Source organism: Daucus carota, chromosome 8 (genome assembly GCF_001625215.2).
Source record: "Daucus carota subsp. sativus chromosome 8, DH1 v3.0, whole genome shotgun sequence".
NCBI classification, from domain to species: Eukaryota; Viridiplantae; Streptophyta; class Magnoliopsida; order Apiales; family Apiaceae; genus Daucus; species Daucus carota.
Genome location: NC_030388.2, coordinates 22,480,936 through 22,503,558, shown reverse-complemented (window position 1 = coordinate 22,503,558; position 22,623 = coordinate 22,480,936). Strand labels below are relative to the sequence as shown.

At 34.6% G+C, this 22,623-nt stretch overlaps 5 protein-coding genes across 8 annotated transcripts; all 5 read left to right on the top strand.

The window, feature by feature from the left end:
• Nucleotides 1–2,185: 2,185 nt before the first annotated feature.
• On the top strand, nt 2,186–7,409 carry LOC108198639 (UDP-glucuronic acid decarboxylase 6). 4 transcript variants are annotated; one of them, XM_017366406.2, is made up of 13 exons: nt 2,186–2,385; nt 2,879–3,008; nt 3,690–3,776; nt 3,894–3,981; nt 4,524–4,615; nt 4,972–5,036; nt 5,113–5,201; nt 5,857–5,934; nt 6,045–6,138; nt 6,390–6,456; nt 6,542–6,605; nt 6,813–6,853; nt 6,980–7,409. In XM_017366406.2, the coding sequence occupies exons 2-13, from the start codon at nt 2,931–2,933 to the stop codon at nt 7,163–7,165; spliced, it is 1,029 nt and encodes a 342-aa protein (XP_017221895.1). In that variant the 5' UTR covers nt 2,186–2,385; nt 2,879–2,930; the 3' UTR covers nt 7,166–7,409. The 4 variants fall into 4 exon arrangements, with proteins under 4 accessions (XP_017221895.1, XP_017221897.1, XP_017221898.1 ...); XM_017366408.2 differs by having other exon boundaries at nt 2,201–2,385; nt 2,908–3,008; XM_017366409.2 differs by lacking the exon at nt 2,186–2,385 and adding an exon at nt 2,638–2,767.
• A 2,625-nt stretch (nt 7,410–10,034) lies between these two features.
• On the top strand, nt 10,035–10,567 carry LOC108198642 (histone H4). The gene has a single exon (XM_017366413.2). It carries the CDS (start codon nt 10,148–10,150, stop codon nt 10,457–10,459), a length of 312 nt encoding a protein of 103 aa, XP_017221902.1. The 5' UTR covers nt 10,035–10,147; the 3' UTR covers nt 10,460–10,567.
• Nucleotides 10,568–12,546: 1,979 nt separating this feature from the next.
• On the top strand, nt 12,547–13,818 carry LOC108198362 (cyclin-dependent kinase F-4). The gene has a single exon (XM_017366117.2). The coding sequence runs from the start codon at nt 12,686–12,688 to the stop codon at nt 13,688–13,690; it is 1,005 nt and encodes a 334-aa protein (XP_017221606.2). The 5' UTR covers nt 12,547–12,685; the 3' UTR covers nt 13,691–13,818.
• A 2,260-nt stretch (nt 13,819–16,078) lies between these two features.
• On the top strand, nt 16,079–17,358 carry LOC108198640 (cyclin-dependent kinase F-4). Its single transcript, XM_017366411.2, has one exon. It carries the CDS (start codon nt 16,226–16,228, stop codon nt 17,228–17,230), a length of 1,005 nt encoding a protein of 334 aa, XP_017221900.2. The 5' UTR covers nt 16,079–16,225; the 3' UTR covers nt 17,231–17,358.
• A 3,979-nt stretch (nt 17,359–21,337) lies between these two features.
• LOC108198361 (cyclin-dependent kinase F-4) lies at nt 21,338–22,560 on the top strand. Its single transcript, XM_017366116.2, has one exon. It carries the CDS (start codon nt 21,452–21,454, stop codon nt 22,454–22,456), a length of 1,005 nt encoding a protein of 334 aa, XP_017221605.2. The 5' UTR covers nt 21,338–21,451; the 3' UTR covers nt 22,457–22,560.
• Nucleotides 22,561–22,623: the final 63 nt, after the last annotated feature.

Sequence of the window (22,623 nt, the reverse complement as noted above, 5' to 3'; positions counted from 1 at the left end):
TAATTATTTTGTGAATTTTCTGTATTTTATACAAATTAAATGTAAATTTAAGTGTAAAACTGAAAATAATAAAACACTACCACTCCTTATGTTAATAAAAGTCAAATTTAGTGTAAAAAGAGAGCAACGAAACACCATTTTTCCACATATTGCAAGGTCAAATAAAGTGTAAATACCATCTTTAAAAAGGGTAGAGTACTCTAATGCTGGTTATTTATAATTAAAGGGTAGTAGTGATTGTTTTACTTATTTGGTACAACAATGACTCGTAAACTGTGGTCCTTTTTTACCTACGTCAAGTTAAATATGATTATATTGTGACCAAAAAAAAAAAAGTTAAATATGATTATATGAATGCCACGTGCATACCGCCAAATAAGCGGCTCAATGGATGGCTGCTAATTAAGGGAGCAGCCCTTAATTAAACAAGTTTCATAGGACTACTTAATAGTTAATACGTTAATTTAATTTTCTATTTTTATTCTCCACTAGTTGCACCTTGAGTTGCTTCATGAATCATGCATATAGCTCAACTGCTCAAGGTTTCTCACTTCACAGGCTTAAAAACACTTTGTTTAAGCAAAATGGACTTGTTAATCGGTGTAGTATATCTCATACTTGCTTTTGCATTCTTAGAATCTCTGTTTTTGTTCTCAAACAGAGGCAAAAACCTTCCTCCAGGACCTCTCCAGTGGCCTGTCATTGGTATTTTAGCCGATATAGGGAAGCTGCCTCATCAGTCCGTCCCTCACGGAACTTGCCCAGTTTTATGGTCCGATCATGTGTTTATAACTCGGGAGCATAACTACAATAGTCATTTCTTCATCAACTATAGCTCGAGAAGTGCTTCAGAAGCAAGACCTTGTTTTTTCTAGCAGGTTTGTTCAGATGCTCTTTGTGCTTGTGACCATTCCAGGTACTCGTTAGCATAATTGCCTATTGGCCCGAGGTGGAAAAATCTCAGAAAAATTGTGACTACTAACATATTTTCGGTTAATGCAAATCAGAATGTACGTAATAGGAAGGTGACTGAGCTTGGTGACTGGAGAGGCAGTTGATATTAGTCGAGCTGGTTTTAGGACCTCGCTGAATTTTATATCCAACACGGTGTTTTCCGGGTGAACCCTTATGTGGATTCCGCTAAGGAGTTGAGAGTCGTGGTTTAGGGAATTTTGTCTGAAATAGGTAAGGCTAATGTGTCTGAGTTCTTTCCTGTACTTAAGAAGCTGGATGCACAAGGTGTAAAACGTAGAATCACACACGTCATTTTACTCATCTGATGAAGAAATTACAAGGCTTGATAACTGATAAGTGAGCGATTGGAATTGAAGAGGTCGGATATAATTTTAGAAAATACAGATGCACTTGATCAACTGATCAAGGTCTGTCGACAGAATCCTGCTTATGAGATTGACAAAACTCAAATGGCACACCTGCTTTGTAAAACAAACTTTAAGTCCTTTACTCGAACTTTAATTCTTCCAAAAAAATTGATAAATTCCGATAGTTTAATTAATTAATTTCAATTCCCATTTATACCCACCATGTTAAATAGTCATGTGATTTTTGGTTATATACCAACCATGTTAAATAGTCATGTGCTTTTTAATCATACATGGACATGGTGCTTGACTATTCTTACTATTCTATAACACTCATCTCATTGTCAACTGTTTTACGTGAGTGTAAAATACTAGTGATCGACTTGCTTATCTCTTCGTTGAAACGGTTGGCAGAGCACTTTTGCGACTGACCTGTTTCCCAAAAACTACTTACAATTTTATTTTTCCTAAACAAATTGTATATCGAATTAGGATGAATGTAAGTAATAAAATTTATAGAATATATCTAATATCTACTTTTTGGGTTACTTGTTTAAACTTATTGTTATATGTTACTTCTTAAAGGTAAAAACTGTAGTATTATTTTTTAAATATTAATTTTAAATATATCTCCGATAGCGATCTTTAGTTGAAAAAATTATGTGACAAGAATTACATAATTTCAGTGAATTATATATTACATGCTCATTAAACTATAATTTTTTTATTTAAAATAAATTATAAAAATACCTCTAATAGATATTTTTAAATAAAAAATTATCTGACAAAAATTACACATTATTTGTTGCTAACTCCAAATTTCAAAACCGTATTAAAAGGATAAGCAATAAATTTATGTGATTACCGTTCCTATGTGTAATTGACGTGGCAGATGAATCCAGTAAGTTCACGTCATGTTGAAGACACAAATTACATAATTCACGTCTCCTGTTAATTGCATCTATCTATCTATCTATCTATACTTATACAATATAAAACCCACATATATTCACGCACTACTTCACATTGATCAGTGATCACAAATCTTTGTGTTTATTCAGAGGTACTACTAATTTTATCTCTCTCATCCCTATCTTCACAATTTTTTGATTTTTTTCCTAATTTTACTGTTCTAAATTCTCTGTTTAATTCTTGATTTGCAAATTTGTTTTGTGATTTTTGGGTGAGATTTGGATCTGATTGTTGTTTGGTGAGTTTGTTGTAGTGGGGTTCCACTTTTGAGCTTTTTGTACTCTTTACTCTTCGTGTTCTCTAAGCTTTCATATTCTTTTTTTTTCTTTAATTGGGTGTGATTATTACATGTTTTTTGGATGATTTGTGCCCTTTTATCAACAACCCATTTGGATGTGTATATAAAGTTTTGATCTTTACCAATTTCAAGCAAATTTGTGGGTTTTTTGTGCAAAGATTTTATTTTTCTGCAGGTATTGAGTTTTTGAATTTTGATGAGGCATATGGGAAAAGATGCTTTTTTTATTGTGAATTAATTTGTGATTTGTAATGTGGTATTGAATTTGATTGGTTTATCTTAATAGGTGCTTTATTTGGATATTTTTGGTGTCAGTAATCGAAGAAGGATCTGGGAAGATGTCGAAAGAAGTTGCTAATGGATCCACGAAACCCCCTCCAACACCTTCTCCATTGCGCACTGCCAAATTTTTTCAGGTTGCAACCAGCAAGATGGTTCTTTTTAAGCACAAACTGTGAACTGTATGCATTTGTGGTTAGGAGAATATATGTGCTTGATGTATGATATACTTACCTTATGTTGTTTGTTGGAACATGAAGAAGTTATTGACTTGCAAACAAAATTTCTTCTCTTTCTTTTATAAATGTTTGTTTGGTTTTCCATATATATTTTAATGTAGACTGCATTTGAATCAAAATTTTGAGTAGATGCATATTGGGTGTCCCAGTGGTAATTTTTGTGTTCCTTCGCATTTACTTTTGGGAAAACACTTGCTGCTATAAAATTAGTCAGATCAAGTATCTGCTGTGATAACCATAATACTTTCTTCAGTGCCCAGAAAATTTGTTCCAAACTTGCTAATAATTTTAATATATCTATACGGAAATTCTGGTGTACATAGGTAAAAGCAGGCAAGTTTTCCGAATCATATAATTTTTTTCAATACATTCTCTGGTTTTCATATCCACCACTGTTCTGTGTCATAGCTGTCAAGAACTCTCTTATTGTGTAATTTTTCATGTAAAACATATGTTGGCTGATTGTTCCTTCATAGTTAAGGTTAAGGAGAGTGTTTTGTGACAAACTGACTAGAGTCATGTGAGTTATGGTACTCTCTGCATATCTTCTTCTGTTACTTAATAGCTTGCTGATGACAGGCCAACATGAGAATCTTAGTTACTGGAGGAGCTGGATTTATTGGCTCTCATCTAGTTGACAGACTGATGCAAAATGAGAAGAATGAGGTATAAACTTCCTATCATAATCTTCTGTTTCGTCTGATACTGTAGTCAGATGATTCTGCTTGGTGAATTTCTGCATGATTGGTCAATAGTATAATGCAACTTTCTCGTTCCTCCTAGGTGATCGTGGTTGATAACTACTTTACTGGCTCAAAGGACAACCTAAGACAGTGGATTGGTCATCCAAGATTTGAGCTTATTCGACATGGTATTTGTTCTTTTATCATCCAAGTTGCGTCATTTGTGTATATGCTAATGAACATCATTGAATTATCTATGCGAAATGTGTTCTTTATATTGACTGTTTATTGTTGCTTCCAAGTTATTTCATTTATTTTTACTTAAACCCTTATTGAAATATATAATCAAAATGTAAATGCATTCATTCAACATTGTGTCCACAAATTAACTTTATATTTCGTATATAAAAGATCATCTCAGGCTCTTTGGAGCTTAACCCTGAATCAAATGTTATTGAGATATCAAAAAATACAAATATATATGTGTATATATCGATATAGATATATTATATAGTAGTAATGTTAGGCAATACCTGTAAAGATTTAAAATCAAAATCAGGGCTCTCTCAAAATTGAAAAAGGGCTTGTAATACAGTATGTATCTTAACTGCAGTCAGCAGTCTTATTTGCACAATAATTCCAAGTCCCAACCTTGGCCTTGTGTCTCATTTATCTATTTTCCCACATCTAGTTCAATTTGTTATTTACATACATTTCAATATTTCTGCAGATGTAACAGAAACATTGTTGGTTGAAGTTGATCAAATATATCATCTTGCCTGTCCTGCTTCACCAATTTTCTACAAATATAATCCTGTTAAGGTACTTTGCTCTTTTGATTAATAATTTAATCTACTTGTTCTAAAGCTGGTGTAGATTCAACCTGTTGTGTTCTATGCTTCTGAACCTGCCAGTTGTTTTGCAGCAGCAGCAAGGAAATTTTATCAGTAGTTGTCCTTACAGGCTGTATTGTTTTCAGATACCCCGGTCATTTATCTAATCTGCAAAACCCTACACGTCAATATATGTTGTTGCTAATTGTGTAGAACACTATAACTGCTTTTGAGCAGAGACTCTTTTAAGTACATATGGTGCTTTAGCTAAGCATATAGGATGGTTTGATGTGTTTATGTATTTGGCAAAATTAAATGCTGATTATATGATACTTGACTTGACAGACAATCAAGACCAATGTCATTGGGACACTAAACATGTTAGGACTTGCCAAGAGAGTGGGAGCAAGGTTTGAACATTTCCATTACACATGCTGCATAGTATTTGTAGAATTGTGGTTGTCTCATATTACTACTGTACTACAGGATTTTATTGACATCAACTTCAGAGGTTTATGGAGATCCCCTTGTACATCCTCAGGATGAGAGTTATTGGGGAAATGTCAACCCCATAGGTACATACAACTGGCCTATTATTTAACATAAGTTGTCCGCCTTGTGTGTTGATTTGGTTTTGTTGTGAAATTGAGTTTTATTATTCCTTAGTTGACATCTCTCAAGAATGATAGTTCTCAATATGTGGTGTGCGTGTGTGTGTGTGTATAGGAGTTATCTTCTTGGAAATGAGGTAGATGGACTATCTTACTTTCTTACCGCTGTTTTGTATTAGTTTGGCCACTTAATCTTACTTAAGAAGATGAATATGTGATGTATCATAAGCCTTCTCGCTATTATTCGTAGACAAAATAAAATAAAAATGCTAGCTTCTGTAGGGATAAGGGAATTCTTATTAGATCAAATATATTATGACGCAGTTTAAAGCTCACAAACAAGTAGTAATTGCATACATGCATGCACGTTTTTGCACACATGATATTTGCTCAATTAAAATTTAATCATTAGAACTAGAAAATGTTTTGTTTAGTCCATATAATATTGCGAAGCCTGTGACATACTCCTGAAAAGTTGTATTGCTAAGTTTTGTCAGCTGTACACATGCAATAAACATGTAGAGATTAAGACTTTTCATTAGTAATTTAATGGTTGTCTATTTATTGTCGAAGTCTGTATGTATCTTGAAAAGAGTTTCATTCAATATATTTTTTACAGGAGTCCGGAGTTGTTATGATGAGGGAAAAAGAGTAGCAGAGACATTGATGTTTGATTATCATAGGCAGCATGGAATTGGTACAGACTCTTATTTTACCAACTGCCAACTAAATTCTAGGATGAATAGCATCTTTTGTGTAAGAATATTTGTAACCCAGTTTTTCCATGTCTAAAACTGGTCACTGCAGAAATACGGATAGCCAGGATTTTCAACACTTATGGCCCTCGGATGAATATTGATGATGGCCGTGTTGTCAGTAATTTCATTGCTCAAGCGATTCGGTAACTTTACTTTTCTAGGTTTTACAGACAAATGTAACCACTTATCTATTTTTATATTTTATATTAATTTTCTCTGCACTAATTATTTGGAATTAGAAAGATCACATTTTAAATTTTTAATACATTATGAGACTCAAAATCCAACCCATATATAAATATGATTTTAACCTGAACCAAAACCAAAAGTTTGGTTTATTTAAATGGATTGGGAACCTAATTGCCACCCTAATATATTCCTCTCTATGTTGCAGTAACGAGCCTTTGACTGTTCAGTTGCCTGGAACCCAGACTCGCAGTTTCTGTTATGTTTCTGACATGGTAAGCGACATATTTGTGCATTTTTCCTGCACTACAATTCAATCTAAATTTGTTTGCTGACAAGTTATTCTGACTTCTGTTGAAGGTTGATGGCCTTATTAAACTTATGGAAGGAAATAATACTGGACCAATTAATATTGGGAACCCAGGTACTTTAAAAAACAATGTCGCAGATCCTAGTTTTCACCTTTTTTGGTAGATGTTAGTTATGAAGTGCAACGAATCTGCATTATGTGATCTTCATTGCAACAAATCTGTGTTATAAGAAAAATAACTTGTGTTACCTATTGTTAGGCGTGTTAAAAAGTTATGCCCAATTTCGTGTTTACATGACCCGACTGTTTTTTAATGTTTAGGTGAATTCACAATGATGGAGCTTGCTGAAAATGTAAAGGAGGTCAGTTCAACTGTGCTCAATATCCAAAGGATAGTTAGACGAATATATTGTTTTGAAGAAAAATTAGATATGACGTTACGTTTTCATTCAATAGACAAGTGTTGATTGGCCTCAATTATTTTGCAGCTTATTAATCCAGAAGTCCAAATCATAACTGTGGAGAACACGCCTGATGATCCTCGCCAGAGAAAGCCAGACATAACAAAGGCAAAGGAAGTGTTAGGTTGGGAACCAAAGGTAAAGTTGCGTGATGGCCTTCCTCTCATGGAAAGTGACTTCCGCGAGAGGCTTGGAATCCAAAGGAAAGTGTGATCTCCAGTAACATGTATATGTCTGGGTCACTTTTGGTTATGAAGAATACAGTTAAAGTTTTTCGAGGTACTAGGATTTGTTGCTGAGGATCTGAAAATGAAAAGCTTTCTGGTTTTTGTTTTATGTATTTGATTAGACATTACAGTTTTATTTTATGAATGGGAAAAGGTATGTCTGCAGTGTCCTAAACTGTAAGCTTCGTGTTGATATATGAAAAATAAGATGTGCTCTCTTGGTCTTTTAATTGCTGCCCGATTTATGTTTATTTGGTTATGTTGATTAGGAGTGCAACACTAGTTCTACTCTTACCGTGTGCTTTGTTGAATTCAAACTTCAAATGCATTGAGGTTGAAAAAATTATGTTGAATGTAGTATACTATTGTATTGGTTTTTGCCCATAAACTTGGTAACAAATTTTATTTTGGCACTGTCTTCCACTTTTACTTCATTGCTGGGAAATATTACTATAATTATTTGCAAAGGTCATTGGATAAATATTTAAATATGTTCAGCTTTTTTAAACTATTTGAAGTAAAATGATCATATGCCGTTAACATTTTTTTAATAAATTCAACGTTTTTAAACTGCTGGATAAAATGATTATCTGTCATTTAGCGGTTTAGCTAGATGACCGAAATAAGTATTTACCCGTCAGATGTTTAAAAAAATGTGTCAGATGTTCTAAAAAAATGTTTGTGGTTTAGCTAGATGACCGAAATGAGTATTTACCCGTCAGATGTTCTAAAAAAATGTTTGTAATCCTTGTCATTAGATATTCATCCATATAAGATATTCGGAATATTTAATTAATGAGATGGAAAGAAATTTTATAACATTATAGCCATGTTTAGTGGAATGTTGTTAATTTAGATAATTAAATTTTTTAAAGAGAGAGAGAACAAAAATTTGTACTATGTGATTGTATGATGGTTAATTTGAAAATTAATTATTCACCTTTGCCGAGTGCGACTGATTACTTTAAAACTTAGTTTGTCGTATCAAGTATCACTAACTAAGTCAATCGATCTCTGGTTGATCCTCTAGAATAACTTTCTTGAAAGTCCTTTCACTCATCAGAGTTCGAATAATAAGTAAGAGTTTTTTCACGCATTTTTTTATGATTTTGACAAATACATTTTTTTCGTGCTAAAATATTGGGATGATAGAACTAATCAATTGAGCAAGGTGATAACCTTAAGAGTAATGATGATGGTCAAACTGGGAGCAGATCTCCTAATCGAAAAATGTCGTTCCCTTAAGTTGTTCATTTCCTTTGGATACCATTTGGTTTGAACATTCTACTTCATGTCTTTAGTCTCGTCGCATACACGAGTCACCTCGTTGAGCATAGTCGGATCAAAAGCATTAAAAAGATTTTCGAAATATTCTCTCATTACAATTATATAAGAGCAGGAAAGCTCACATAAGGTCGGGAAGTACTAGGCCTGGTTCATCAGGTTTCAAAGTCATATTTAAAATAAGAACTTGATCCTGGCTCAGAAGGAGCAACGTTAGCTATATGCTTAACACATGCAAGTCGAGCATCGTTTTAGCGGAACTGGACAAAAAGAAAAGAGACTCCTAATTAAAGACAGCTTGTCTTAAAAGTGAGTAGAGTTGAGAACAAAGTGGTGAACGAGAACAGGACAAAAAGAAAAGAGACTCCTAGCTAAAGGCAGCTTGTCTTAGAAGTGAGATGAGTAGAGAACAAAGTGGTGAACGGATGCGTTACGCGTAGTTGTGTCATATTTTTTTAACATGATTTTATAAAACTTGTTGGTCAAATGTGTAAAATACAAACATTGTTAGTTAATTTGTAAATTATGAAAAGAATTATGATTTCTTTAATAATTAGCACAAATTTGAAACTAATATTCAAATAAGTTGTATTATGAATATTTTACGAGCTTACTATCTTTTGTATATTAAAATTTATTAAATAGTAACATGAAAATATAATATATTTTTGTGATAAATTTAGTAAGTACATGTACATTTATATATATGTACGAATAGAGTGCGGGTCGGACGCGAGACTTTTTATTATATCCATATTCACTCTTTGTTTACATTTTGTATATCAGGTATTATCCACTTCACACCGTTATACGATCAACTCGTGCATTTTGTATACCAGGTATTATCCACTCCAAACCGTTATACGATCAATTCGGTTAATTATCCACGCCATGTGACCGGTTTCAGATGTCTTCATCGCATTAACCTATATATACAATTCAGCATCAGGAGATTGCCAGCCTTGGGGACATTTCACTTAACATAAAAAAAAGTGATTATTGCTTATAAATGAGAATTTAGCTATGAGTGAGAAATAACTTTTAATTATGTGTTTGAATATTATTTATTTTGTGTTTACAACATATTTGATACACAAATTATTAATATAGTAATAGTAATACATTTTTATAAATTATCTTTTAAAATTATCATATACAATTGGTAAAATCAAATTTTAAAAAAATTAAATGATTAAACATAAACTAGAATTTTCGATTTTTGAAATTTCGACAAAAATTTACGTAAATGATATAAATACCATGATTCTAACCTTAAGTCAGAATTTAAATAAGGAATGCCAAATATGAGGGAAAAAAAAAGGCTAAAACAAACAGCGCGTGTACTCCCCAGATTGAGTTGGGTCCGACCTGACTGGCTGATCAGCGCCATGTCATCGATCCGTGCCTCATAATTTACACAATTCCCAACCGTCGATTTTTTTTAACATCAACGTCTCATATTCACCAATCAACCACCAGGATCACCAAAACCAACACAAAAACCCCGCCCAAACTTTCAAAATTTTCAAACCCCCAAAACTCCCCTTATTTAACCCCCTACCATCTCTCCCAATCTCACATCTCAAACACTCTCATTTCTCTCTCCACAACACAACCAAATCTCTCTCTCTCTCTCTCTCTCTCTCTCTCTCTCTCTCTCTCTTTCTCTCATTCGAAATTTAAGATGTCAGGACGTGGCAAGGGAGGCAAGGGCCTTGGCAAAGGCGGTGCCAAGCGACATCGCAAAGTCCTCCGTGACAACATCCAGGGCATCACCAAGCCCGCCATTCGTCGTCTGGCTCGCCGAGGCGGTGTAAAGAGAATCAGCGGGCTCATCTATGAGGAGACCAGAGGCGTCTTGAAGATCTTTTTGGAGAATGTGATTCGTGATGCGGTTACTTACACTGAGCACGCTAGGAGGAAGACTGTGACTGCTATGGATGTTGTGTACGCTCTCAAGAGGCAGGGCAGGACTCTTTATGGCTTCGGCGGTTGATTTCTAGGGTTTCTAGGTTGTGTTTTAGTTGAATTGTGTTTGTTCGAAATGAATGTGATGTGTAATTGAATGGTTATAGTATGAATGAAATTGCTCTATTGTTCTGAATTAGTGTGAATTTATTTTTGTTTATTTAGCATGTTTGTATGCTTTATTTTTTGTTTTGATCTTAGATCTATGCTTATATATTAGTGTTTGAATAAGAAATGTAAATAATTGCAAAGTAGTTGCAAAATGTCTTGGTGTTTTGCTGAAGTGGTTTGGATGGCTGAGTTGGTGTGATATGATGCAGCTTACCTGTTTGATTCATTGTGTAGCTGAGTTTGTCATTTCGGCATTACTGTTCGATTCAATTGGTTGTTGAGCTGGACTTAAACTGATTTAGCAATTCGTATTTGTTTAAATGACTTATCAAATGGTTTTAATGTTACTGAAGTGTCATCCTGTTGAAAATTAAATCCTGATAGAAGTCACTTTGCGGTTTCAATGTTGAAATTGTTGAGTTGCTGTGAGCTGCATTATGCAATTTGAAGGTAGGGGTGCATTCTAGTAAAAGTTGTAATATGAAATTCTTATACAGGTGCCTTTCAGGCAGCATAAGCCATAAAGTGACTCTGGAAATCTGGCCAGTAGATGATAATATGGTGCTTGCAAGTTGCAATATATACTTATGGCTGATGCTTGATAAGTGCTAGCGAATGACTCCATTTAGGAACAACTGTTTCTTGCTAGGCTGCCGACAGAACTGTCCAGCAGTAAGTAAATTCCCCGATGCTTAATTTGTTGGAGATAGTCTAAAGGACCTTCATTGCTTGTTGGTTCTATTGCCGGTTATTGCCATAATAATTACTCTGCGACTTGTATTGTATATGCAGATGCCGTAAACAAAGTTATAAAGATGTTATCGCACTTTCTTATGGGTTAGAACTTATGCTAAATCTGGACCGTGTAGCTGAATGGACGAAGTGCATTGCTGAGCAGTATGGTATCGCACTTTCTTATGGGTAAAATCCTTTTTCTTTCTTTGTTTGCAGTGCACCGGCAAGACTATAAAAAAGTAAAGGAAAATGCTAGAGGCACAGAATTGGGTACAAAAATATTCACATAATGAGTATGTGTCAATTTTTGATTGAAATGAGCCCCCTGTGTATGCATTAATAGTACCAGTTAAAACTTCCCACCTCACTTGCCACATCATTTTGTGCAAAATTCTGTATATCATTTTGTGCAAAATTCTGTACTCAATTTTGTGCATGTAGCACTAGTACTAAGTAAAATGTATCTGTTGTACAGTAAAATATTAAGAAATATATATTATTCTAATATAGTTTATATTCATAAGAATTATTAAATTATATATGATAAAATAACTAAATATTATAAGTCGTCTGAAACGACTTATAACTAGTTTTGCAAATAAATACCGTATTATAATATACCTTGTAGGCTTATACATTATGCAATTTCTTTTCTTAATATTTTTCATATGTTCTATTATTCTCGTGAACTTTTTCTTCTATCAGGATTCCGTTCAAATTGGAATATTGAAAAAACATAATTCTAAAAACAAAGAACAAACTATATTGCAACTTTTTTTTGTATTTTTCGCACTTTCATTGTTCAATTTTGAAATTTTCAATTCTATTATTTATAAATTTTATTAGAATATAATAAGAGATTAATTAATAATAATGTAGATATATTATATCTCTGATCTGGATAAGTATACTAATATATTATTTTTATTGTAAAAACAGATAAATAAAATTTGGAAAATAGGCAGGACGCTTCCTTTGGTAGATATTACTTTAGCCCCAAGTAAGATCCTTAAACCTCGTATCTATCAGCGACTTAAAATCCTACCTCCCTTCGGAAATCTCTGCCCCTATATATACATAGGAGTATCTTAGCAGCCTCCTCTCGTCTTCTCATTCTTTCATCTTCATTCACTCAGAGCTTCTCGAAAAACTCGAAAAACCATCCCATCCCATTATTCGTGATGCAGCCCACTTCGAAAATATGTTGCGCTTTTATCAATCATATATTTGATCGTACGATCACATAACATATAGTCATCCAAATCCTCCTGAGGACAATGGCATATTCCGAGACAATTTGTTTCGGGCTGTGGTAGAGATACGAGTGCGTGAGTGTTCTTGAATTTTTGCGTGAGACCGTACCCTGTTTTTTGTTGTCGCGGACTCGCGGTGAATATAAGTCAGGATAATGGAGAAGTATAAGATTATTAAGGAAGTTGGGAGTGGATCGTTTGGAAGTGTGTTCAAAGCTATGAATACGCAGAGTGGTGAAGTTGTGGCAATTAAGAGATTGAACAAGGAGTTTGACTCGTGGGAAGACTGTCTGAATTTGAGAGAAGTCAAGTCTCTCAAGAAGATGCACCATGCAAATATTGTGAAGCTTAAGGAAATTATCGGAGAAAATAACTTCTTGTTCTTTGTCTTTGAATACATGGAGTGTAATCTTTACCAGGTTATGAGTACCAGAACAAAGCCCTTCTCAGAAACTGACGTCAGAAACTGGTGCTTTCAAGTGTTTCAAGGTCTTGCTTACATGCACGAAAGAGGGTATTTTCATAGGGATCTTAAGCCTGAGAATTTGCTAGTGAGTGGTGATATCATAAAGATTGCTGATCTGGGACTTGCTCGCGAGATTAATTGTTCGCCTCCTTATTCTGAGTATGTTGCAACGAGATGGTACAGAGCACCTGAAATTCTGCTTGCAGCGCCAATTTATGGTCCAGCGGTTGATATGTGGGCAATGGGTGCAATTATGGCTGAATTGCTGACCAACTGCCCTCTTTTTGCTGGGGTGAATCAACAAGATCAGATGTACAGAATATGCAGTGTTTTAGGGACTCCAACTGAAGTTGATTGGGCTTATGGGATTGAACTAGCAGATGATATAAGCTATCAGTTTCCTCAGCATTCTGGTGTATCTCTGTCTCAGCTGATGCCATCTGCAAGCAAAGATGTGGTTGGCCTTATTCAATCGCTTTGCTCCTGGGATCCGTGCAAAAGGCCTACTGCTTTGGAGGCTCTTCAGCATCCTTTTTTACGGAGCTGCTATTATGTTCCACCTGGTTTTCGCTTCAAAACCTCTGGTCTGGGTATGAATTTATCTGCTCGAAGTGAAGGTTCTGTGAAGCACAAGTATTTGAGCAGAATTCCTGGGACTTTTTCAAATTCTGGCCCGATCAGATGTGCACCTTAAGGGTGTAAAGAGTAAAGATTATTCAGTTCTACGTTACAATAGTGATGATTTTAGATTATGTAGTTAACACTGGAAGTTTATGTTATGCTATATTTTTTCGTTTATGGCTGCATTAACTTCTTTCTTCTACTTTTTGTTTCCCTGATAACTTGAACCATTTTTAACTTTCCCTGATAATGCAACGGTCTTAGTATCCCACATAACGCGACTGTCTTTTAGTTTTTAGTTTCTCTGATAATACGCTCCGTTTGTAATTTTTGTGCACTTATTCATCTTTACTTTTCCAGTAAACATCAGTAACTATGAAGATTAGAATCAGAAAATTATATAAACAGGAAACCTATACTAGTGAGTTAAGAAATTCTTGAACAACCCAAAATGGAATTAGTGATCACTAATTCCATTTTATAACATAGAGTATTAGCAGATTTCTAGTAGTGTGATTCCTTATATAACATAGAGTTACTGGTTAACTCTTTATCTTAACCTAATACATTAACTTGCAGATAATTTTAGAATTACAGAAGATGATGCAATGATAGGTAACGAAAGGCTCTTCTGTTTTGTCTGCAACGATAGGTCATGATAGGTAACTCTTTATCTTAACCTAATGCATTAAATTTGTATACTGATTTGGTAATGCACAACATATTGTTCATTGAATTCATGTTTTTAAATGACCGTGCTATGTAATCAAATGGTTTTATTGTGAGTGAAAAGTGCTCTGCTTAAAATTGTAGTGAAATATATGTTCTTCATTGACATTCAATCAGTTATGCTTTTTAAAGATCCTATATAATCACATTTTAAATCTCACCTGCACATACACAATAGTAATAACAGAATGTAAATAACTACAACTTCATTTGCAAACTAGTTTGGCTTCGACGCTGTGTTTTTAGTTGGGGAGATGTAATGCAGCTTGAGTGTTAGATCCTTGTGTGCCTATATCCTTTCTGACATCTTGTTGAGCTTGAGTATTACTGATGTACTAACATATAACATACACTTATGTGAATTTTAGTGGCCAATTCGCTTACAATTATCAGAATAATTGGCTTGGGGGAATGCTTTTGGTATGACTATCTCAGTTTTCTGTCTGCCTAATTAGGGACATGAATTAGACTAGACTTCTGGTGATTTGCATCTTGCTGTATTGGGAATGGCTTATGAATCACGAAAACCTGGATATATTTCAGTCATATTCGTGTATTTGGATTGAGCTACAGTATGAATGTAAGGTTTTACATGATAGGGTTTGACAAAAACTTGTAATTATATGCACAAACTGAGTCTGGATATTCAGTCAATAGATAATATGCTGCTAATATGAACTTATGGCTAATGCCTGATAAGTGCTTGCGAATGACTCTATTCAGGAAAGAGATAAGGTTATATCTGCCTGTCTGGGATCCTTACATGGAGTTTATTTATATAAATTATATTTTTATTGCAGAAATAAGTAATTAAAATTTGCAAAATTGGTATTCGGTTGCGGTGTAAATGAGTCAAACAGATCATGAGTTACTCAAATTTGGATAGTAAAATATTCGAATTTCGGCTTGTTAATAATCAAGCTGAACTCGAGTTTTTCGAATTCATTACCGAATCGAGCTCGAGTTTCAAATTACTCTCCATATAAAGTTCGCAAGCCTTATCAAGCTCCTATTATTTTTAAACTATAAATATATTTTTATGTAAGTATTTAATATTTTATTTATATTAAATATATTCAATCGAGCCGGACTAATCATATTTTGAGTATTTGTCAATATTTGAAAAAATAGGTTCGAGCCGAACTCCAGTTTATCGAACTTTTTGTGAGCCGAGTTTTGATCTTGAAATTAAAAGTTCGAGCAGCTCCAGTCTGAACCCGAACTTTCCAATCAAACTCAAGCCTTGACGGTTTCGAATCGAGTCGGCTCGATTACACCCTTAGTATTCGGTAACAAGGAAGAGGTTGAAGATGAATTTTTTTTGTCAGTGCTGATAATGTGTTTAAGTTCAAGGAAGCTCATTTGAGTTTAAAGAAACTCAGTGAAAGAGTAAAAGCACCGCCACGAATACCAATTAGTAACTCTTTTACAGAGCATCCTAGTACTAAGAAGGAAGCTTCCGTTGGTAGATATTGTGTTAGCCCCAAGTAAGATCCTTAAACCTAGTATCTATTCACGACTTAAAGATCCTACTTCCCTTCGGAAATCTCTGCTCCTATATAGACACATCTCAGCTGTCTTCTCTCGTCTTCTTATTCTTTTATCATCAACCAGTCAGAGCTTCTCAAAAACTCGAAAAAACATCCCATCCCATTAATTGTGATGCAGCCTACTTCGAAAATATTTTGCCGTTTTATCAATCATATATTTGATCGTACAATCACATAATATCTTCATCGAAATCCTCCCGAGGGCATGGCATATTCGAAGACAATTTGTCAATTTGTTTCGGGTCGTGGTAAAGACTTGAGTGCGTGAGTATTCTTGAAATTTCGCCGTACCCTGTTTTTTGTTGTGGCGTTGAATATAAGTCAGAACAATGGAGAAGTATAAGATTATTAAGGAAGTTGGGAGTGGATCTTTTGGAAGTGTTTTCAAAGCTATGAACACACAGAGTGGTGAAGTTGTGGCTATTAAGAGATTGAACAAGGAGTTTGACTCGTGGGAAGAATGTCTGAATTTGAGAGAAGTCAAGTCTCTCAAGAAGATGCACCATGCAAATATTGTGAAGCTCAAGGAAATTATCGGAGAAAATAACTTCTTGTTCTTTGTCTTTGAATACATGGAGTGCAATCTTTACCAGCTTATGAGTACCAGAACAAAGCCCTTCTCAGAAACGGACGTCAGAAACTGGTGCTTTCAAGTGTTTCAAGGTCTTGCTTACATGCACGAAAGAGGGTATTTTCATAGGGATCTTAAGCCTGAGAATTTGCTAGTGAGTGGAGATATTATAAAGATTGCTGATCTGGGACTTGCTCGCGAGATTAATTGTTCGCCTCCTTATTCTGAGTATGTTGCAACAAGATGGTACAGAGCACCTGAAATTCTGCTTGCGGCGCCAATTTATGGTCCAGCGGTTGATATGTGGGCTATGGGTGCAATTATGGCTGAATTATTGACTAGCTGCCCACTTTTTGCTGGGGTAAATCAGCAAGATCAGATGTACAGAATATGCAGTGTTTTAGGAACTCCAACTGAAGTTGATTGGGCTTATGGGATTGAACTAGCAGATGATATAAGCTATCAGTTTCCTCAGCATTCTGGTGTTTCTCTGTCTCTGCTGATGCCATCTGCAAGCAAGGATGTGGTTGGCCTTATTCAATCGCTTTGCTCCTGGGATCCGTGCAAAAGGCCTACTGCTTTGGAGGCTCTTCAGCATCCTTTTTTCCGGAGCTGCTATTATGTTCCACCTGGTTTTCGCTTCAAAACCTCTGGTCCGGGTACGAATTCATCTGCTCGAAGTGAAGGTTCTGTGAAGCACAAGTATTTGAGCAGATTTCCTGGGGCTTTGTCAAATTCTGGATCGATCAAGTGTGCACCTTAAGGGTGTAAAGAGTAAAGGTTATTCAGTTTTACAACAATAGTGATGATTTTAGATTATGTAGTTAACACTGGAAGTTTATGTTATACTATATTTTTTCGTTTATGGCTGCATTAGTTTCTTTCTTCTACTCTTTGTTTCCCTGATAACTTGAACCATCTTTAACTTTCCCAGATAATGCAATGGTCTTTTAGTTTCCCACATAAGGCGACTGTCTTTTAGTTTTTAGTTTCCCTGATAATGCGCCCTGTTTGTAATTTCTGTGCACTTATTCATCTTTACTTTTCCAGTAAACATCAGTAACTATGAATATGAGAGTCAGAAAATCATAGAAACCAGGAAACCTATACTAGCAAGTTAGGAAATTCTTGAACAACCCAAATGGAATTAGTAATTACTTTTATAACATAGAGTGACTGGTTAACTCTTTATCTGAACCTAATGCATTAACTTGCAGATAATTTAAAATTACAGAAGATAATGCAATGATAGGTAATGAAAGGCTTTTCTGTTTTGTCTGCAATGATTGGTAACTCTTTATCTTAACCTAATGCATTAACTCTGTATACTGATTTTGTAATGCAAACATATTGTACACTTGTGTTTTTAAATGACTGTGCTGTGTAATCAAATGGTTTTATTGTGAGTGAAAAGTGCTCTTGCTGAAAGTTGTGGTGAATTATATGTTCTTCATCAACAGTAAATCAGTTATGCTTTTAAAAGATTTAATCACATTTTAAATCTCACCTGCACATACACAATAGTAATAACGGAAATATAAATAACTACAACTTCATTTGCAAACTGTTTTGGCTTTGACGCTTTGTTATTAGTTGGGTAGACGTAATGCAGCTTCAGTGTTTGATCCTTGTGTGGCTGATACCTTTTTGGCATCTCTTTGAGCTTGACATTACTGATTTACTAACATAAAACATACACTCATGTGAATTAGCTTATAGTTATCCGAATAATTGGCTTGAGAGTATGTTTTGGGTATGACTATCCGAGTTTTCTGTCAGCTTAATTAGGGAAATGAATTAAGACTAGACTTCTGGTGATTTGCATCTTGCTGTATTGGAAATGGCTTATGAATCACGAAAACCTGGATAGCCTATTTCAGTCATTGATACTTTTCAGTCATATTCGTGTATTTGAATTGAGCTACATTATGGATGTAAGGATTTACATCAAAGGCTTTGACAAAATTTCTGATGATTAAATTAAGGGCGAGGGACTTGTAATTATATGCACAAACTGAGTGGAGAAATTCACTCAATAGATAATATGCTGCTAATATGAACTTATGGCTGATGCCTGATAAGTGCTAGCGAATGATTATATTCAGGAGAGAGAAGGTTATATCTGCGAGTTTGGGATCCTTACATGGAGTTCAAGTTTATTAATATAAATTATATTTTTACTGCAAAACAAGTAATTACAATTTGAAAAATTGGTTTTCTTTTGGAGCGTAAATGAGTCAAGCAGTTCGTGAGTTTTTTTTTTGTCACAAGATACTTTCACGTATGATGAATCGTATCAGAATACAATAGCCGCTGTCAGGAGTTCCTTTCGTTCAAGAAAGTTTACCATCTAACCCTCGGATATGCAGAGATGACCGGGGACGCTTAAACAATAAAGCTCTAATGTTCGATAAGAAAACACCCATAAATGATCCCGCTATCGTTCTTTCTTCCATCTCGCGTACCCTGAAAAATACAATACAAATAAAACCATAATAAGTTCATACAGACAATAAAATAATAAAACTATATAAAACGAAAGACGAAAAGAGTCAATAAACTCATTAAAAGATATGAATATAATATAATATTTTAAAGAATAAGGAAAGTAATATAAAAAACTAATATAAAACAAATCATTAAAAAAATCTACACCAAAGAGATAGTGAGATCTCTTTGGTTAGATAGATAATAAAATTTTAATCCGAACAAAATAGCTGACTATTAATTTAAAAAAAATTAAAATATAAATAGAAAAATATAATTGAAAATTGAAAAAAGATCTAAAATATATCTACTCAAAAATATTAAAAATCTTGACAAACAAAAGTATCAAGATTTTAGCTAATTATTGGTATACACCAAACAACAAATCAACCCTTAATGGCACAATAATACCTCATTAAGGCACAATAAAGCCATCATATATGGCCCCCATGAATTATGGAATTCAGGTACAATAATCAGTAATTATCAAATTAAAATACAACAATTATCTTATCAAATTATCTTCTAATCGAAACACAAAAATTCAAATTAAACATGGAGATTCAAATTTCAAAGATAAGAACATTTAAAGAATGTCAACTTGTCATTCAAAAAACAACTAATATTAAGGTCTACAATTACTATTATTAACAACAAACAATATCCAAAATTACAAAACTAAAACAAAATCATGCAATAACATTAGTCAATCAGAATGATCTATACGCACTAATTAATACACCGCTATACCACCTTCATCGCCAACATCTACACTAGCGAAACTAAGTACCGAAGAAGAGGATACAAAACAAATAAAATCTAACTAAACAATATATAAAAATGACGAAATATGATACGAAACAACTCATACATAATAGATTCAAACACACACTTATACCTAATCGTGAGAAAAATGAAATATGAACCATACAACAATGATATATATTGTAAATAAAAAATAATCACATAATCATAATCATGTAATTTTATGTTCTAGGAAAGATAACACCTGTCAGTACGTTGTAAGGATATTGTCTCATCAGATGGACCATATGAATGATCACCTCGCATTTCTGGTCGATTTGATGCAGTGTTGTTGACGATAATAACCGAGACCTAACTGATTCGATTTTTCACTCGCCGGGCGTGAAGTAAGGTTTTGCAGGATTTGTGTTAGAGTGTTTGTGTGTGTGTGGAGAGAGTGTTATAGTGTGCGTGTGTGTGGGAGAGAGAGAGGGGGAGAGATAGAAACTAAAATTTTGATAAAATATGAATGTAGCAGTTCGTGAGTTACTAAAGTTTGACTCGTAAAAAATTCGAATTCGGCACGTAAATAATCAAACCGAGCTCGAGCTTCAAATTACTCTGCTTGTAAAGTTCCAATCTCATCAAGCCTTTATTATTTTTAAATTATGAATATATTTTTATATAAATATTTGATATTTTATTTATATCGAATATATTTAATCGAGACGGGCTGATCATATTTCAAGTTTTTGTTAAATAAAATAGGTTCAAATTTTCGAGCCAAACTCGAGTCATCAAATTTTTTACTAGCCTCGTTTCGATCTAAACTAAAGACTTGATCAAACTAGAGCTCGAACTTTCTAATCATACTCAAACCGAGTTTCAAATTACTCTCCATATAAAGTTCGCAAGCCTTATCAAACTCCTATTATTTTTAAACTATAAATATATTTTTATGTAAGTATTTAATATTTTATTTATATTAAATATATTCAATCGAGCCGGACTAATCATATTTTGAGTATTTGTCAATATTTGAAAAAATAGGTTCGAGCCGAACTCCAGTTTATCGAACTTTTTGTGAGCCGAGTTTTGATCTTGAAATTAAAAGTTCGAGCAGCTCCAGTCTGAACCCGAACATTCCAATCAAACTCAAGCCTTGACGGTTTCGACTCGAGTCGGCTCGATTACACCCTTAGTATTCGGTAACAAGGAAGAGGTTGAAGATGAATTTTTTTTGTCAGGGCTGAAAATGTGTTCAAGTTCAAGGAAGCTCATTTGAGTTTAAAGAAACTCAGTGAAAGAGTAAAAGCACCGCCACGAATACCAATTAGTAACTCTTTTACAGAGCATCCTAGTACTAAGAAGGAAGCTTCCGTTGGTAGATATTGTGTTAGCCCCAAGTAAGATCCTTAAACCTAGTAATTCACGACTTAAAGATCCTACTTCCCTTCGGAAATCTCTGCTCCTATATATACACATCTCAGCACTCTTCTCTCGTCTTCTCATTCTTTCATCTTCAACCTACTTCGAAAAAACATCCCAGCCCATAAATTGTGATGCAGCCTACTTCGAAAATATTTTGCCGTCTTATCAATCATATATTTGATCGTACAATCACATAACATATCTTCATCGAAATCCTTCCGAGGGCAATGGCATATTCGTGGTAGAGACTTAGTGCGTGAGTATTCTTGAATTTTCGGGGGTACCCTGTTTTTTGTTGTGACGTTGAATATAAGTCAGAATAATGGAGAAGTATAAGATTATCAAGGAAGTTGGGAGTGGATCTTTTGGAAGTGTGTTCAAAGCTATGAATACACAGAGTGGTGAAGTTGTGGCTATTAAGAGATTGAACAAGGAGTTTCACTCGTGGGAAGAATGTCTGAATTTGAGAGAAGTCAAGTCTCTCAAGAAGATGCGCCATGCAAATATTGTGAAGCTCAAGGAAATAATCGGAGAAAATAACTTCTTGTTCTTTGTTTTTGAATACATGGACTGCAATCTTTACCAGTTTATGAGTACCAGGACAAAGCCCTTCTCAGAAACTGAAATCAGAAACTGGTGCTTTCAAGTGTTTCAAGGTCTTGCTTACATGCACGAAAGAGGGTATTTTCATAGGGATCTTAAGCCTGAGAATTTGCTAGTGAGTGGAGATATTATAAAGATTGCTGATCTGGGACTTGCTCGCGAGATTAATTGTTCGCCTCCTTATTCTGAGTATGTTGCAACAAGATGGTACAGAGCACCTGAAATTCTGCTTGCAGCGCCAATTTATGGTCCAGCGGTTGATATGTGGGCAATGGGTGCAATTATGGCTGAATTGCTGACTAGCTGCCCACTCTTTGCTGGGGTAAATCAACAGCATCAAATGTACAGAATATGCAGTGTTTTAGGGACTCCAACTGAAGTTGATTGGGCTTATGGGATTGAACTAGCAGATGATATAAGCTATCAGTTTCCTCAGCATTCTGGTGTTTCTCTGTCTCAGCTGATGCCATCTGCAAGCAAGGATGTGGTTGGCCTTATTCAATCGCTTTGCTCCTGGGATCCGTGCAAAAGGCCTACTGCTTTGGAGGCTCTTCAGCATCCTTTTTTCCGGAGCTGCTATTATGTTCCACCTGGTTTTCGCTTCAAAACCTCTGGTCTGGGTATGAATTCATCAGCTCGAAGTGAAAGTTCTGTGAATCACAAGTATTTGAGCAGAATTCCTGGGACTTTTTCAAATTCTGGCTTGATCAAATGTTCACCTTAAGGGTTTATAGAGTAAAGATTATTCAGTTATACAACAATAGTGATGATTTTAGATTATGGTAGTTAACACTTGAAGTTTATGTTCTTCTGTTATATTTGATACTTATGGCTGCAGTGTTTTCATTTTGTACTGTTTGTTCCCCGGATAACGTGACTTTTATTTTTCCC